The sequence below is a fragment of the Oncorhynchus nerka genome, linkage group LG11, assembly GCF_034236695.1.
Source record: "Oncorhynchus nerka isolate Pitt River linkage group LG11, Oner_Uvic_2.0, whole genome shotgun sequence".
NCBI lineage: Eukaryota > Metazoa > Chordata > Actinopteri > Salmoniformes > Salmonidae > Oncorhynchus > Oncorhynchus nerka.
The window spans coordinates 68,189,613-68,205,606 of NC_088406.1; the positions used below are offsets into that span (position 1 = coordinate 68,189,613).

The 15,994-nt window shown below is 43.0% G+C and overlaps 1 protein-coding gene across 1 annotated transcript; it reads left to right on the forward strand.

Annotated features, from left to right (window-relative positions):
- Positions 1-3,730: 3,730 nt before the first annotated feature.
- Positions 3,731-15,941, forward strand: LOC115137467 (uncharacterized). Its single transcript, XM_029673781.2, has 7 exons — positions 3,731-4,227; positions 4,622-4,752; positions 4,953-5,126; positions 9,477-9,629; positions 10,007-10,118; positions 10,290-10,417; positions 14,746-15,941. The coding sequence occupies exons 1-7, from the start codon at positions 3,945-3,947 to the stop codon at positions 15,679-15,681; spliced, it is 1,917 nt and encodes a 638-aa protein (XP_029529641.2). The 5' UTR covers positions 3,731-3,944; the 3' UTR covers positions 15,682-15,941.
- The last annotated feature ends 53 nt before the right edge of the window (positions 15,942-15,994 follow it).

The following is a 15,994-nucleotide window of genomic DNA, read 5'->3' on the forward strand; positions in this document are numbered from 1 at the left end:
ATTTTTTGGTCATTGCAGGGAGTTTTCCTCAGCTCAGTCGGACCAAAACATTATACTTAATTTTTAAATGAACACTTTTGGATATTTTTTTTTTTTTTTACAATAACCTCTAATGGCTCCATCTTGTACGGTATTTGAATCACAGTGTTAGAGGCTTGACTGTGGTTAATATTTTATAATATGTCAAAATATTAATATAATATGTTAAGAGTTTCATATATAAACTTTAATGCTTTTCGGTTCAATGTGTTTTACAGTCTGCAATCCGTGAGGACCTGCTGATATCTAGTATTGCTGGCGGGAGAGACTGGACCACTGAAGTGGCTGGCCACAGTCCCTGGCCCTGGATCAAAAGCCTTCGCTCTTCCTTCCCGAGTCGGAACAAGGACCCAACCGCGAGTGACCGAGACTTCAACACCACCACAAAGAACACAACCAGTGGACAGGTGGACTGAACAACCTCCAGTCCTGGTGGTCATCAGAGAGACAGTGGCTCCAGTCAGGGATTCAGTCTCAGTGCATGGTTACCCCACAAATACAAACAGGGGCAGGTTGAGTGTTCACCATGAGTTACCTAGTCTATAACACAGAACACAATCCCAACAACACCCAAACAATGGCCAGAGGTCAAGGAGGGAGCTCAAAGACTAACCCCTTGAAAGTGATGGCTGCTGCTTCTACCTCTTCTGGTGTCATTGGGTCACAACGTGGGAGGCTGAACATTTGGACAGATGCTGTCACGCCGTATTCCTGCCCTAATTGTGGGAAGTGCTTTGCTGAGGCGCCAGACCATTCACACCAAGGAGAGGCCCTTCAAGTGCAAACTGTTAAAGCTTCTCCTTCCTGAGTAGTCTTATCAGACATAGGAGTGTCCACAATGGTGAGAAATTGTAGCAGTGTGGCTTGATGTACACTGGATGTCTGAGAACTATTCTTTAGCTAAAATATTATAGTCATCATGTGAAGTGTCTTGGGGTTACAGGGTAATCAAACACATACCCCTCATTAACCATTTGGTAACTTGTCATTTGAAACAGGCTTGTGTAAATACCTGTTCTTAGAGAGACAGTAAATCTAGGCAAGAACAGGACAGTTAAATTCACCTTACTGAGGTGATGTAGATGGAATAAAGTAATTTTATTATGTTCTACTCTATTCTTGCTAACACTTCTAAACAAGTCTGCTCTGAGCTTGATACTGATGAATAGGTTTGATGTGTAATATAATAAGCAGTACAGTATGCATAACTTTAAAAAAAATAATAACACACCCTTTGCGCTATGACCCCAACCAACAAGATTCTAGAAGAAAGCCATCGGTGGGACGGCAGAAGCGCAAGTGCTGTTTAAAGCTGAAAGTGCGTGGAGCATAGTAGTGAGAAGGATGAGTGGACAACAGTTAAGTCTAAGAATGGAATGGAAAAATGCTAAAATTGTTGTGGAAAACCAGTCTGAATCGATTATTTTTGGGGTGAGGATTTTCATTCGGGAAACCCTTTTGAAGTAAGGATGGTGAAGGAGGCGCTGGGAAATGTGTATGCAGTCAATAACCAGGACTGGTATACCTAATGAGCAAAATTTCGCGAGCCACAATGCACTCTCCTTATCTACTAATGAAGTGGACAACTTTGATTTTCAGAAAAGGGCAAAGGTATTATCTCTGGCATGCCAACAATATCTCAGGCTGAAAATTCCAGGAGTAGTTCATGTACGCCGCTTGGTGGATGGGGAAAACCGGGAACATTTTATCCTTATTTCTGTTGTTTGAGTATCTCCCGACCTATGAAAAGCTGGGATATGAACTCAGCAAAAAAAAATTAACGTCCCTTTTTCAGGACCCTGTCTTTCAAAGATAATATGTAAAAATACAAATAACTTCACAGGTCTTCATTGTAAAGGGTTTAAACACTGTTTCCCATGCTTGTTCGATTAACCATGAACAGTTAATGAACTTGCACCTGTGGAACGGTCGTTAAGACACTAACAGCTTAGACGGTAGGCAATTAAGGTCACAGTTATGAAAACTTAGGACACTAAAGAGGCCTTTCTACTGACTCTGAAAAACACAAAAAGAAAGATGTCCAGGGTCCCTGCTTATCTGCATGAACGTGCCTTAGGCATGCTGCAAGGAGGCATGAGGACTGCAGATGTGCAGAGACGCCTAAGACAGCGCTACAGGGAGACAGGACGGAGAGCTGATCGTCCTTGCAGTGGCAGACCACATGTAACAACACCTGCACATGATCGGTACATCCGAACATCACACCTGCGGGACAGGTACAGGATGGCAACAACTGCCCGAGTTACACCAGGAACGCACAATCCCTCCATCAGTGCTCAGACTGTCCGCAATAGGCTGAGAGGGGCTGGACTGAGGGACTACAGAGGACAAACATACTTAGGTGGGCGTTTGAATATTTTATTGAAAGTATTGACCTTGGGCGAATCGATGTAGTCGGTGCTGGTCTCGGCTTGAAGGCGTTGGTGAAGTTCATCAGCAGTGGTGGAGAAAGTATGCGATTCTCATACTTCAGTCAAAGTAAAGATGCCTTGACAGAAAATTACTCAAAAGGGAAAGTCACCCAGTAAAATACTACTTGAGTAAAAGAAAGTATTTGGTTTTAAATATATTTAAGTATCAAAAGTAAATGTAATAGCCAAAATATACTTAAGTATTGAAAGGAAAAGTAAACGTATAAATAATTTCTAATTCCCCATATAAAAAAGATGGCACCATTTTTTGGGGGGGAGGGGGGGGGGGTAACCAGGGGCACACTCCAACACTGACTTAATTTACAAACGAAGTATGTGTTTTGTGAGTCCAGATCAGAGGCAATAGGGATGACCAGGGATGTTATCTTGGTAAGTGCATGAATTTGACCATTTCTCTCATGCTAGCCATTCAAAATGTAACGAGTACTTTCGACAGTCACGGAAAATCAATGGAGTAGAAAATACATTATTTTCTTTAGGAATGTAATGAAGTAAAAGTTGTCAAAAATCTAAATAGTTAAGTACACTTAAAATACTTTAAAGTATTTTCACTTAAGTACTTTACAGCACTGTTCATCAGAAACAAACTTCACCGTGGAGTTTAGTCCCCTAGGATAAATAAAAGATATGCCATGAGAACGTTTGTGTAAAACCGGGAAGTGTATGTTATTGAGTCTGAATGTAAAATATTGCAACTGTGGTGGGCATCATATTCCCGACTTCCCTGAGTGCCCTGTTAGGGTAAAGAGGTTGATGTGTCAAGGATCAGGATTGTCCAGCAGATCTCCTGTGGAGCTGGGGAGAGAGTCAAAGGTGCACGTGGCCACAGCGCTGAAGAAATGGCGATGGATGCACAACAGCCCGTTGTAAAGGTTCCTCATCAGTCAAGAGATCTGGATACAGTCATTGTGAAGGTGGATTTTGTAACGCTTATTGCCACAGTTATTAATTGTACTGTTCAAGTGTCCAAGAAATCATTGTGTCTCTGGCTGATAAGTATTAGGGGCATCAATATTTCAAGGCAGAAGCACGGCAAGGATACTGTCGTTGGAAGATGGCACGACCTTCGAGGATCTTTTCTAATTCTTATGTTTGATTAGAACACAAAAGCAAGTTGATTTTGAACAGTTGAATTTTATTTTTGATCGTTTGACTTATCCACCCATACAGTAGGTGGCGACATGCACATACAATTGTTGCGGAAGCCATTAAACCAAAGAAGAGGAAGAACCCCCCCTTTTCGTCAGTGTGAACGGAAGTTAACGTTGACCAAGAACAATTTCTTACGGTAGCGTTTTTATTGTTACTTAGACGTTTATTAACACCCTGGAATTCAATATGAATCCTTTGATTGCACAGCATCACATACTTACCCCCATGTAGTATTTAATTCGCGTTGTAGACAGGACGATAAATGTTATCTAGCTAGCTAGCTACTAACGTTAGCTAACAATGGCTAACTGTATGGTTTTTCACACTCAAATAGCCTCCATTATGGAGGTACTAGCGAATGCCGCCGTGGCAGAGATCTGTAAACTCGTAGACGACGACTATGCAGTGTTTCGTTTGGAAATAACTCAAAGCCAGAAAGAAAACAGGACATTGCGGAGGAAACTACAGCTACATGAACTGAAGGTGTCACGGGAGCGCGCAGAGAAGACAGCGCGAGAGCGCGTCCTCGCTAGTCGTCCCAGTAGTGTCAAGATCCTCGACCGATACAGAGGAATGGCAAGAGGTACATTTTGATTTTGCAGAAGGCCGCCCGGTTCCACTCTGCTCATGTGTTCAGATGTGTGACCCAGTATTGGATCTTGGTCAGTGTTTGGATAGTATGCAATACTTATACACTGATTACCAATACTTAGCCATCTTGAAAATGTTTTTTATTTATTTAACCAGGCTTCTTGCACAAAGACAAAATATCATATTCTTACCAGATACTTGATTTAATGAATGTCCTGTTGTCAAACTCAATTAAAATAATATGATGCATGGAACAATAAATAGTATATCAAAAAGTTATAACAAGTGATCCCTTACCCCCTAGACAGTTTCAATAGTGTACAATATAGCATTGACCATTATCAGTACCTCATTTAACAACCGATTTCCCCCAATCACTCTCTCAGGTGAAGGACATCTCACTAGAGGCCACAGGAGCTTTGTGAAGCCAGTGGTACTTAACACGGGTAGAGATGACCAACCAATCACTGTTGATGAGGGGAGAGGAACCTCAACCCAGCATGTTATCGTGATAGAGGTTTGTGTCACAGTGTAACATTTGAAATTACAGTACATCAAATATGGCCCGTTTCTTTCAGAAAGGCTCGCTCGGCTATTAATTTGCTTACATGTACATCCTTATATATCTAACATATCAGAGCTTGTGAAACTTCCCTGAGATATTGTTATCCAATTAAACTAATTTACCGGTAATAACCTCCTCTCTTCTTGTGTCAGTCTGCAGATGCAGAGGTTGCAGGTCCTGGTGTCAAGCTGGAGAGGTCTGAAGGAGAGGAGGACCCACAGCACAGCAGAGACATCCAGTCTGGAGAAGCGGCTGGAGTGGCATCCCCTGTAGCCACAGAGGACCTCACTGCACCCCAGCCCAGGAGCCAACGCAGCATCACGGAGGTCAGTGGAACGCCGAACGCCGTCCTCAAGTCAGAGACCGACACAGAGACTTTAACTGTAACACAAAGGCTTTTACACACAGGATCTGACTACAGCTCAGAACCAGAGGGGCTGAGGAGACTGGGCTGTCCTGCTCCTGGCTCAGAGTATTTACTTTACGATAACCTGAGCTCAAAAGTTTATTCCCATCGAGATTCAGGTGACGTGTTAGAGGCTTGCAGTGAGCTGTCTTGTTCTTATGCTACAGAAATGGACCCTGGATCCTTGAGTTTAGAGACACAGGCTGATCTGTCCAGAGGGGACTGGAACCATTACAGTAGTAGTGTGTACTCTGAAGGGTGCCTAGATAAGAAAGGGGAGGTTATAGTCATTGATGAAGTGACTGTGAAAGTGGAGGGCGACGCTCCTCACACATGGAATGTGGATGAGACTCACTTAGGAGAAGGACACTCAGAAGGCAGAGATTTCTTAGACTACAGGGAAAGCTTAGAGACAAATCTAAATGTCGTGACCCACTCCCCTTTATCTACGTTGATGGGGCCTTCCAATTCACACGGCTGTGTCCTTTTCGATCAGGTATTGAACTCAAACGACAGGGCTAGAGCCCAAACTCAGGGAGGGGGCGCAACATCAGGTAATATTAAAGAGAAACGGTTCCTCTGCATGTTCTGTAACAAAGGCTTCAGCTGCATCCAGAAGGTGGAGATCCACCAGAGGGTCCACACAGGGGAGAAACCTTTCAGCTGTACTCAGTGTCAGATGCGCTTCACCCAGGCTGGTGACTTGAAGAGGCACCAGCGGGTCCACACAGGAGAGAAACCCTTCAGCTGTACTCAGTGTCAGATGCGCTTCTCCCACTCGTCCAGCCTGAAGAGGCACCAGAGGGTCCACATGGGAAAACCCTAAAGCTCAGTGTCAGAAAAGGTTCACCCACTAGAACCAGCTAAAGGTGTATCTGATGGTCCACACGGGAAAAAGGCTGTTCGCCTGTACTCACTGTGGGAAGAGGTTCTCAGAGAGGAGCTACCCCAGGATACACCAGCAGAAAAACTATCCCACTCTATTACATGAAAAGTAACCATTCCACTCTATAGCTTCTGAAGTTTAGATCAAATCCTGAATTAAAGACAAAGATACATTTTCATTGTCAGCAGAAAATATCCACAGATGCATTTAGAATAGTAAGACTAACATTTGTCAGTGTTGGAATATTCCTGGGTAGAACACTGCATCCAGAGGTGTGAGATATAGATAGATATGCCTAAAAAGTCTGTTTCATATTGTGTTTGTGCGGTGTAGGCTATGTTCATACAGATTGAGACATTACATTTTAAATTTACATTTTAGTAATTTAGCAGGCACTCTTGTCCAGAGTGAATTACAGTTCATACGTTCATTTTAAGAACGCTGGGTTAAACAACCACAACACAGTCGTAGCAAGTACATTTTCCCTAAATGAAATCAGTGCTAGTAGGAAGAAGCCTTATTTTTTTTTGTCAGGAACTCTGCTGTCCTAGCTTCAGGGGCAAGCTGGTTCCATCATTGGGGTGCCAGGACAGAAAGGGTTTTGACTGGACTGAGCGGGAGCTGATCCCTCGTAGGGGTGGGACGGCGAAGAGAACAGAGGTTGCAGAATGGAGTGCTCGGGTTTGGGTGTAGGATTTGAGCATAGCCTGAAGGTAGGGAGGGGCAGTTCCCCTTGCTGCTCTGTAGGCAACCGTTATGGTCTTGTACTGGATGCGAACTTTGACTTAAAGCCAGTAGAGTGGGGTGACCTGGGAGAATTTAGGAAGGTTGAACACCAGGCGGACTGCAGCGTTCTAGATAAGTTGCAGGGGTTCGATGGCACAAGCAGGGAGCCCAGCCAACAGAGAGTTGCAGTAGTCTAGACTGGAGATGACAACTGCATGGATTAGGGCCTGCTCCCCTTCTTGCGTGAGGAAGGGTCGTACTCTACGGATGTTGTAGAGCATGAACCTTGGAGTGGGACAGGGCTTCCCTGGAAGGAAGAGCTGTTCCGGCTTGTGGAGCTTGAGGTGGTGGGCAGACATCCAAGCTGAGATGTCTGCCAGGTATGCAGAGAGACCGTGTATGTGTGGTTTTCATATGGTATATTTAACACTTGTTTATGTTTAATAAACACAATGGGACTTTTCATTCTAAGACTTTCATTGAGACTCTCTTTAGTATATATCACATCTGATCTCACCCTGTTCTGCATATACCCAACAGCACTTTATAACCATTATAGACGTACTAAATATACCTACACATACCCACACACTAACAAACACCTACTGTACACGTCAAAATAGTTTAGTCAGGTTTGATGATTACTTGATTTATCATAGCTGACTTATATTTACCCACAACACATTTATGTCCACCATGATGGGTTTAACAACAATGAAGTCATTCTGTAACTACAGTATAGGACTCAAACTTAGTGGGGATGGGTAAACACCCCGGGGCCATACTTGCGAACATTTGATCTGTTTCTGCGCATTAGCCAATTAAAATAATTGATTTACTTGTATGTGATAGTAGGTTATTTATTTAACAGTTATTTAACTAGGCAAGTCAGTTAAGAACAAATTCTTATTTTACAACAATGGCCTACCCCGGCCAAACCCTCCCCTAACCAGGACAATTGTGCGCCGCCCTATGGTACCTCCCGATCACGGCTGGTTGTGATACAGCCCAGGATTGAACCAGGGTCTGTAGTGACTCCTCTAGCACTGAGATGCAGTGCCTTAGACCACTGCTCCACTCGGGAGCCCAAAATTGTAACTGGTCCCATCAGATAACCTGCCTGCACGTAGTCGTATGCCAACCTCACCAGATGACAGTCATTATTTCCTGGAACAAGTTCTGCATCAGCCAATTCTAAATGTTGACGTAGATTGAGGTGAACAAACATAAGATAATAATAATAATAAATCATAAGAGTGACTTTAAAGTCAAGCACTCTCATTATCCAGATGGCAGTATTTAGTTCATTTTAAAAAATGTGATCACGAGTCCGGACTCAAACCCACGTTGGCGAGTATCCACACGAAAGGAAAGTTTATAGTGTGTCTTCTAAAGCAGGGCCGGTCCTAGCTTTTGGGGGCCCTAAGCGAGATTTGGTTGGGGGTGCCCACCATCTCACGGCAATTTAGTGGTCTTTGGCGGCAGAGAGAGAATTTCAGTTTTAAAGTTCCTGCAATTCTACACATTTTGCCATGGGGTGTATGCCGCTTGTGCCTTGGACCGGCGCTGTTCTACAATACACCTGTCAATCAACTGATCAGCGCATCCTACTGCACGCCGTAGGCCTATTAATAAGGTGGTAACACAAGACCATTCAGTGGTTTCAGGGTGTCCATAGTCATAGAGACAACTGAAAGTAAGAAGCTAGATTTTAGGCCTACACTAATTGTGAGAAGAGAAGTGCAGGCAAAACATTTTATGAGTATCTTCTTGTTGGAGTCCCTCTTGCTGACCGACACACAGGCTACTGGCACTGCTACATAAAGCCTGTTGCTACTATAGGCTATATTACATAGAATTGTAGGCTACATTTCCATGTACAATGTTTTAGATGCATTGTTATAATCAGCTACTTTTTCACATTGCATTATTTGAGTCGAGGGCACACAGTGGATCGCTTTTTCCTCAAAATGAAATCCTTGCCTCGAGGGGGATTCGAACTCGCTGCCATCGTACCTTGCCGTCTCTGGGCTTACTGCCTTAGTGGATCACACCACCAATTGGTGATGTCAATAAGGGTAAATGATAACTATTTGACAAGACCACAAGTCTTCGACTTTGAATTTAAACTTGACATGTTGTATAATCCTCCTACATCTTTATTGCTGAACATTGTCTAACGTTAATACTATTAGCTAGTAGCCTTGTCAAGGATGCATCAATGCAATATTGGCACACAACATTTTGTTAGACCTACAGAACAAAAGGCAGCCTTGAATATGTAGGTTTAAAATATACCACTGGTGGCCAGGGTTGATCTATTTTAAGAAATACCATTTGCTGGTGGAAATAAAGTCTAAGATCTTTTGATAGGCTGGATGTGATTGTTCCAGAAAATAATCAGTCATCTGGTTAGGTTAGCATAGGGCTAACGTGTACCAGGTTATCTGATGGGACCAGCTACAATGCAGCGTTCTATCACGTGCGAGTAAATTTACGATTTTAATTGTCTGATGCACATTTTGTGACGGAGCAACTGTTTGAATTGAAACTGTTTCTAATGTTCACAAGTATGGCCCATCCATCATTAAAGTGTGTTTTATTATCTGTGTGTACGTACCTGAGGGAGTGTATGTCTGTATCACCTGTCTCTTCCAGGAGGAGGAGAGTCCAGAGGTGCTGCTGGTGAAGGTGGAGGATCTGGCGAACCCTGAGGGGACCATGGTCATGGAGGACAACCAGACTACACCACCTCCTGAACCCACAGAGGAACCAGCTGAGCAGCACAGGACCACACACAATCTCACTGAGGTGAGCCCACTGTAAACTACAGTCTGAATGGTATTAGGTCAGGGCCTGAATCCACAAAGCCTCTCAGAGTAGGAGTGCTGATCTAGGATCAGTTTGGCCTTTTTAGCTCATAACGAATAAGACTATATGGAAATATCCTAGATCAGCAATCCTACTCAGACTCTTTCGTGGATACGGGCCCAGGTCGATACATTTTTAGTGTGGGACCATGTCTTCGAATGATCAAACCATTAAAGAATGTCAAGTAATCAAATGAACTAACACCTTTGCATAGTACTCACAGCAATCCCTCATTGCCCAATTAGAAAATGCTCCATAGAAGGGTGCTCATATAAGATTTCTTGAACCAACATCCTCTCACTCTGTATCTCTTACAGTCAGTAGACATGGAGGATGGGAAGCCTGATCTGCTGCTGGTCAAAGAGGAGACAATAGAAGACGGACCAGAGAGAATTAATCTGCTGAGTGGACTAAAGATGGGGGAGCAAAGTAAGAGATAAATACATATAGCCTACATACTGTAATATATCTTCAATGGGATTAGAAATTTGCCTAGATAGTTTTCTTAAATCAATAAGACTTATGTTTACATACAAAACCACACATTATAATGTACGAACTTGACAAAAAAAAAGTATATTTTCTAACCTCATTCTGCAGGTGGTTGGCTGGAGGCTAACAGAGGAGACTGGGTGGCCATCTTGGATTCCCAGACCCAGACGGGTGCAACCAAGGGCCCAGGGGACGACATCACTGAGCAGGCCAGGACTAGAGGCGACATAGTGGAGGTCAGTGGATGGGACAGCGTCCTCAACTATGGGCTGGGGAACAACACTGTTAACCAGAAACAAACAGTCGAACACAAAACAACAACTGAACTTAGTCTCCATGACAACAGACTGGCTGAGACCAGGGCGAGGTGTAGATTTGGTCTGCGGGGACGGGGAGGTGTCCGTATGAGAACAGACACTGACTCGGCTAGCAATGCTCCGTCCTGTTCCTATAGTTATGATTCAGAGAGACTGATGGTGCCTCAGGTTAACCCCCTAACAGGTGCTGCCTTCAGCCTGCCTTCTATAGGATCTATCAACTGGAACATGGACCCTGCGATAACACAGACACTCCCTGGCCTTCATCCTCCTCACACTCCCCTGTTAAACCAGACCTCAGACAATGCCAGTGCCTCAACACTAAATGGCTACACAAGCCCATTGACAAATGACAGTAGTAGTAACGCTATCAGTAGATCCGGTGGCAGAGAGAAGCGTTTCCCATGTTCATTCTGTGGGAAAGCCTTCAGTTTCCCCAAACAGATGGAGATCCACCAGAGGATGCACACAGGGGAGAAACCGTTCGGCTGCCACCTGTGCCGGGCAAGTTTCTCCCAATCGTCCAACCTGAAGCGGCACCAGAGAGTCCACACAGGGGAGAAACCCTACAGCTGTCCCCAGTGTGAGAAGAGGTTCTCACGCCAGCACGATCTGAAGATGCACCTGAAGGTCCACACTTGAGAGAGGCCGTTCACCTGTACACACTGTGGGAAGAGGTTCTCAGAGAAGCTACCTCAGGATACACCAGCAGAAAATGCACATGGCCCACAAATACTGTATACCCACTGGGTACACCACGTCATTTCAACATGGATAATTGGGTAATATTTGGTAGATACATTGATCAATGAGATTCCAACCTATTTTCACCCACTCAAAATGACTGCTAAAAGTTTGTTGAATTCCCAATGTTATCACTTTGCTTTCAACCATCTAAAAGTAAAACCAAATTCTATGTCAGATTTTTGGTTGAGTTTTCACCTGTGTTAACACTGCACTTTCAACCTTTGAAAATCACACTAAAGATAAAATGGGAATACATTGTCAGATATATTGTTTATTTATACAATAACTTAATGTGTTATGACTGTGATTGATCTAATAGCACAACCAAATGACCCGGAGTGTCTGACAACTTAAGATGTTGCCCACCGCGTTCAGCCAAGTTTGTGCAACATCCTGAGGTGTCGGAAAATAGTGGTGGAAAATGTTGTTATGACAGTCCCCCCCCCCCCCCCCCCCGACCATTTCAATCTAGTTAAGGAGGAAAATGATGCCTTTGCAGCCTGAATAGAGGATGTTTTTTGTACAAGCTGGTCCACGGGGAAACTAGTGTATTATTGGGAATGCACATCAATCCTAGATGATAGTGCAGATCTAGCGGCCACTATAGGCTGACTGTCCTGTAGTGGTGCACTATAGTGGTGCACTATAGTGGTGAAATTGCCCTCATACTTGAGACACTGGCGATCTCATAAAACAATTATCTTAACTTGAAATTGGTGTTGACTATTTGGATATCTCTCTTAGCAACCTAGATGTTGTTTCAGCAATAAGGCATGAGAACCCCGGGATTATCGTGTGATAACCCCCGACTATTGGGCTATTCTTATGCCCAAGACAAAGCCAATGGCCGGGGAAGCAGCCCTTAGGAGGGAGTTATCACACAATAATTCCCGGGTTCTCATGCCTTATTTCTTTAATAAAACATTTGCCAACATATGTATATCTTTTGTAAATAGATCTAAATCAAATAATGCATTTTAAAATTGTTTGATTTAATCTTATTCTTAAACTTGTATTTTTGGTTGATATGAATCCAACACTTATTATGAATTTATAGATTCCATTTGAAACCAACCGAAGCTGGAAAACTCTAGGCCTATATGTATTGTCTATTTTTAGTTTAAAACTGGGCTGAATTGAAACAATAGCCGTTGATGACTTTCCAAATGCTATACTAGAGGCCTACAGTAAATAGCATCATTGATGATATGATTGATGAAGTATGGTTACAGTTCATTTGCTCTGTTAAACCTACCCTTTAGAATGACTTCAATAGCAACAGTGAATCTATTAAGTGGACATTTCTCAACAATCATTCTAGGGATAGCACATTGGTAATAGTCAATGACGAATATCAAAGCTAAGCAGGGCTTGTAGATAGATCAGCTCTCTAGCCTATTGTTTTTTTCTTCTTCTTAAAGTGGATATTACTTTGAAGGTGACGTTGTTTCAAAGGTAAAAAATTTAAAAGATTCTACCTTTTTTCAAATGCAAAGTATTTTCCACATAGATTCCACTTCACAATACGTTGACAATTGACGTTGAAACAATGTTGATTTAACCAGTTTGTGCCCAGTGGGTCGTGAGGTGTAATATAGTACTAGTTAGTTTGTTTGTAGTTCATTCTGTTGGCATTGGATGTGGCTGGGAACTGGATGAGGTGAACTGAGGAAAGAATTAGTATGATGAGGCAGAGTAGATGATATGGTGATGGTGTCTGTAAAAATGCTCCACTGATGAAGAGTGAAACTGGGCCTTTAGGTTTATACTGGTGTTTTATAGTGAGGAAATGATAGTGCCTTAATTCATGTTTACTTGACATGAAGCTGTGTAAGGTAATGTTTAACCTTTAAGTATTCTAAAATGAATTTGATCAAAGCGAGGGTACCAGATTTACAGAAATGGTGTGTTACCATAGTGAGAAGTTATTCTACTTGTCACGTATCATTTTGAACAATAAAAATGATTCTAATGCCATTTTGTTTAAATTATATACTACATTGATTCTGCTGACTAACTTGGTTATTTTGTACCATTGCAGAGACTGTTTGGACTTTTTTTTTTTTTTAATCGGTCAAAAGTTTTAGAACACCTAATCAGTCAAGGATTTTTCTTTATTTTTACTATTTAACTACATTGTATAACACCATATGGATGAAATAACACATATGGAATCATGTAGTAACCAAAAACGTGTTAAACAAATGAAAATATATTATAGATTTGAAATTCTTCAAATAGCCACAGCTTTGCACACTTTGAAAGTTTATTTAAGTGCAGTCGCAAAAACCATCAAGCGCTATGATTGAAACTGGCTCCCATGAGGACCGCCACAGGAATAGAAGAACCAGAGTCTCCTCTGCAGCAGAGGATAAGTTCATTAGAGTTACCAGCCTCAGAAATTGCAGCCCAAATAAATGCTTCACAGAGTTCAAGTAACAGACACATCTCAACATCAACTGTTCAGAGGAGACTGTGTAAATCAGGCCTTCATGGTCGAATTGCTGCAAAGAAACCACTACTAAAGGACATCAATAAGAAGAGACTTGCTTGGCCCAAGAAACAGGAGCAATGGACATTCGACCGGGGGAAATTTGTCCTTTGGTCTGGAGTCCAAATTGGTTCAAACCGCCGTGTCTTTGTGGGACGCAGAGTAGGTGAGCGGATGATCTCTGCATGTGTATTTCCCACTGTGAAGCATGGAGGAGAAGGTGTGATGGTGCGGGGATGCTTTGCTGGTGACACGGTCTGTGATTTATTTAGAATTCAAGGCACACACGTAACCAGCATGGCTACCACAGCATTCTGCAGCGATATGCCATCCCATCTGGTTTGCGCTTAGTGGGACTATCATTTGTTTTTCAACAGGACAATGACCCAACACACCTCCAGGCTGTGTAAGGGCTATCTCCCCAAGAAGGAGAGTGATTGAGTGCTGCATCAGATGACCTGGCCTCCACAATCCCATGACCTCAACCAAATTGAGATGGTTTGGGATGAGTCGGACCACAGAGGGAAGGAAAAGCAGCCAACAAGTGCTCCGCATATGTGGGAACTCCTTCAAGACTGTTGGAAAAGCATTCCAGGTGAAGCTGGTTAAGAAACTGCCAAGAGTGTGCAACGCTGTCATCAAGGCAAAGGGTGGCTATTTGAGGAATCTCAAATATAAAATATATTTAGATTTGTTCAACACTTTTTTGGTTACTTCATGATTCCATATGTGTTATTCCATAGTTTTGATGTCTTCACTATTATTCTACAATGTAGAAAATAGTAAAAATAAAAACACTTGAATGATTAGGTGTTCTAAAGCTTTTGACCGGTAGTGTGTATATATTATTCATTAACTCCAATACCTCTATATTGTTAGGTACTTTTATCACAGTGTTAGTTACGCTTCACTGTGGTTAACAATTTATAAATGTCATGTTTCTGCGTGAACAACAAAGAGTTTATTTTATAAACCTTTATATGCTCTTCTGAACAATCTTTGTTTGCAGTCTGCAGTCCATGAAAACCTGCTGATATCCGGTGTTACTGGCGGGAGAGACTGGACAAATGAAGCGGCTGGTCACAAACCCTGGCGCCAGATCACGACCATGGATCAGGAGCCGTCACTCTTCCTTTCCGAGTCAGAACCAGGACTGAACCGCGAGGGACAGAGACTCCACCACCACACAGAACACAACCAGTGGACAGGTGGACTGAACAACCTCAGTCCTGGTGGTCATCAGAGAGACAGAGGCTCCAGTCAGGGATCCAGTCTGCAGCCCAGACCCTTCTCTTCACAGTCTCAGTGCAGAGATGGAGCAGGGCCTGCGGCTGATAGAGATAGACCCTCTTGTTCTTATGGTACAAACACCACAGTATCTATGATGAACAGAGCAGGTCACCCTGGGCTTCAGCCTTCACAGAGCGTGGTGGGAGACCCCCCTGGTAGTAGTCTATCAACAAATCTGTCTTTTCCTTCAGGGTCTCATCTAATGTCTAGTGACTGGGTTCATAGAAAACTGAGAAATGCTAGACCCGGGTCATCTCATGGTTACCCCACAAATACAGACAGGGTCACGATGGGTGTTCACCACGAGAGGTACTTAACGTATAACACAGCACACAATCCCAACAACACCCAACCAATGGCTAGAGGTCAAGGAGGGAGCTCAAAGTCTAACCACCTGAGTGTGGTGGCTCCTGCTTCTACCACCCCCGGTGTCGTTGCGTCACAATGTGGGAAGTTAAGCATTAGAACTGACTCAGACAAGCCATACGCGTGCCCCACATGTGGGAAGTGCTTTGCCCATGCAAACTACGTGAAGACGCATCAAACTGTTCACACCAAGGACAAGCCCTTCAAGTGCAAACTATGTTACAAGAGCTTCGCCTTCCTGACTAGCCTGATCAGACACAGGAGTGTCCACAATGGGGAGAAATTGTAGCAGCGTGGCTTGAAATGTACTTAGTGGATTTCTGTGAACTATTCTTTCGCTAAAACATTATAGTTATCATGTCTAGTGTCTTGGGGTAAGATGGTAATTAATCACATACCCCTCAATAACCCTTTGTTAAATGACTTAAATGTAAATGTAAATGTTGTCATTTGAAACAGGCTTGTGTAAATACCTGTTTTTAAAGAGCTGTTCAAACAACTGAATAGTAAGCTTACTTAGACGTAATAAAGTCATTATTTTCTACTATATTCTTTCTAAACATGTCTGGTCTGAGTTGGAAAGATAGTGGTCATGAATAGGA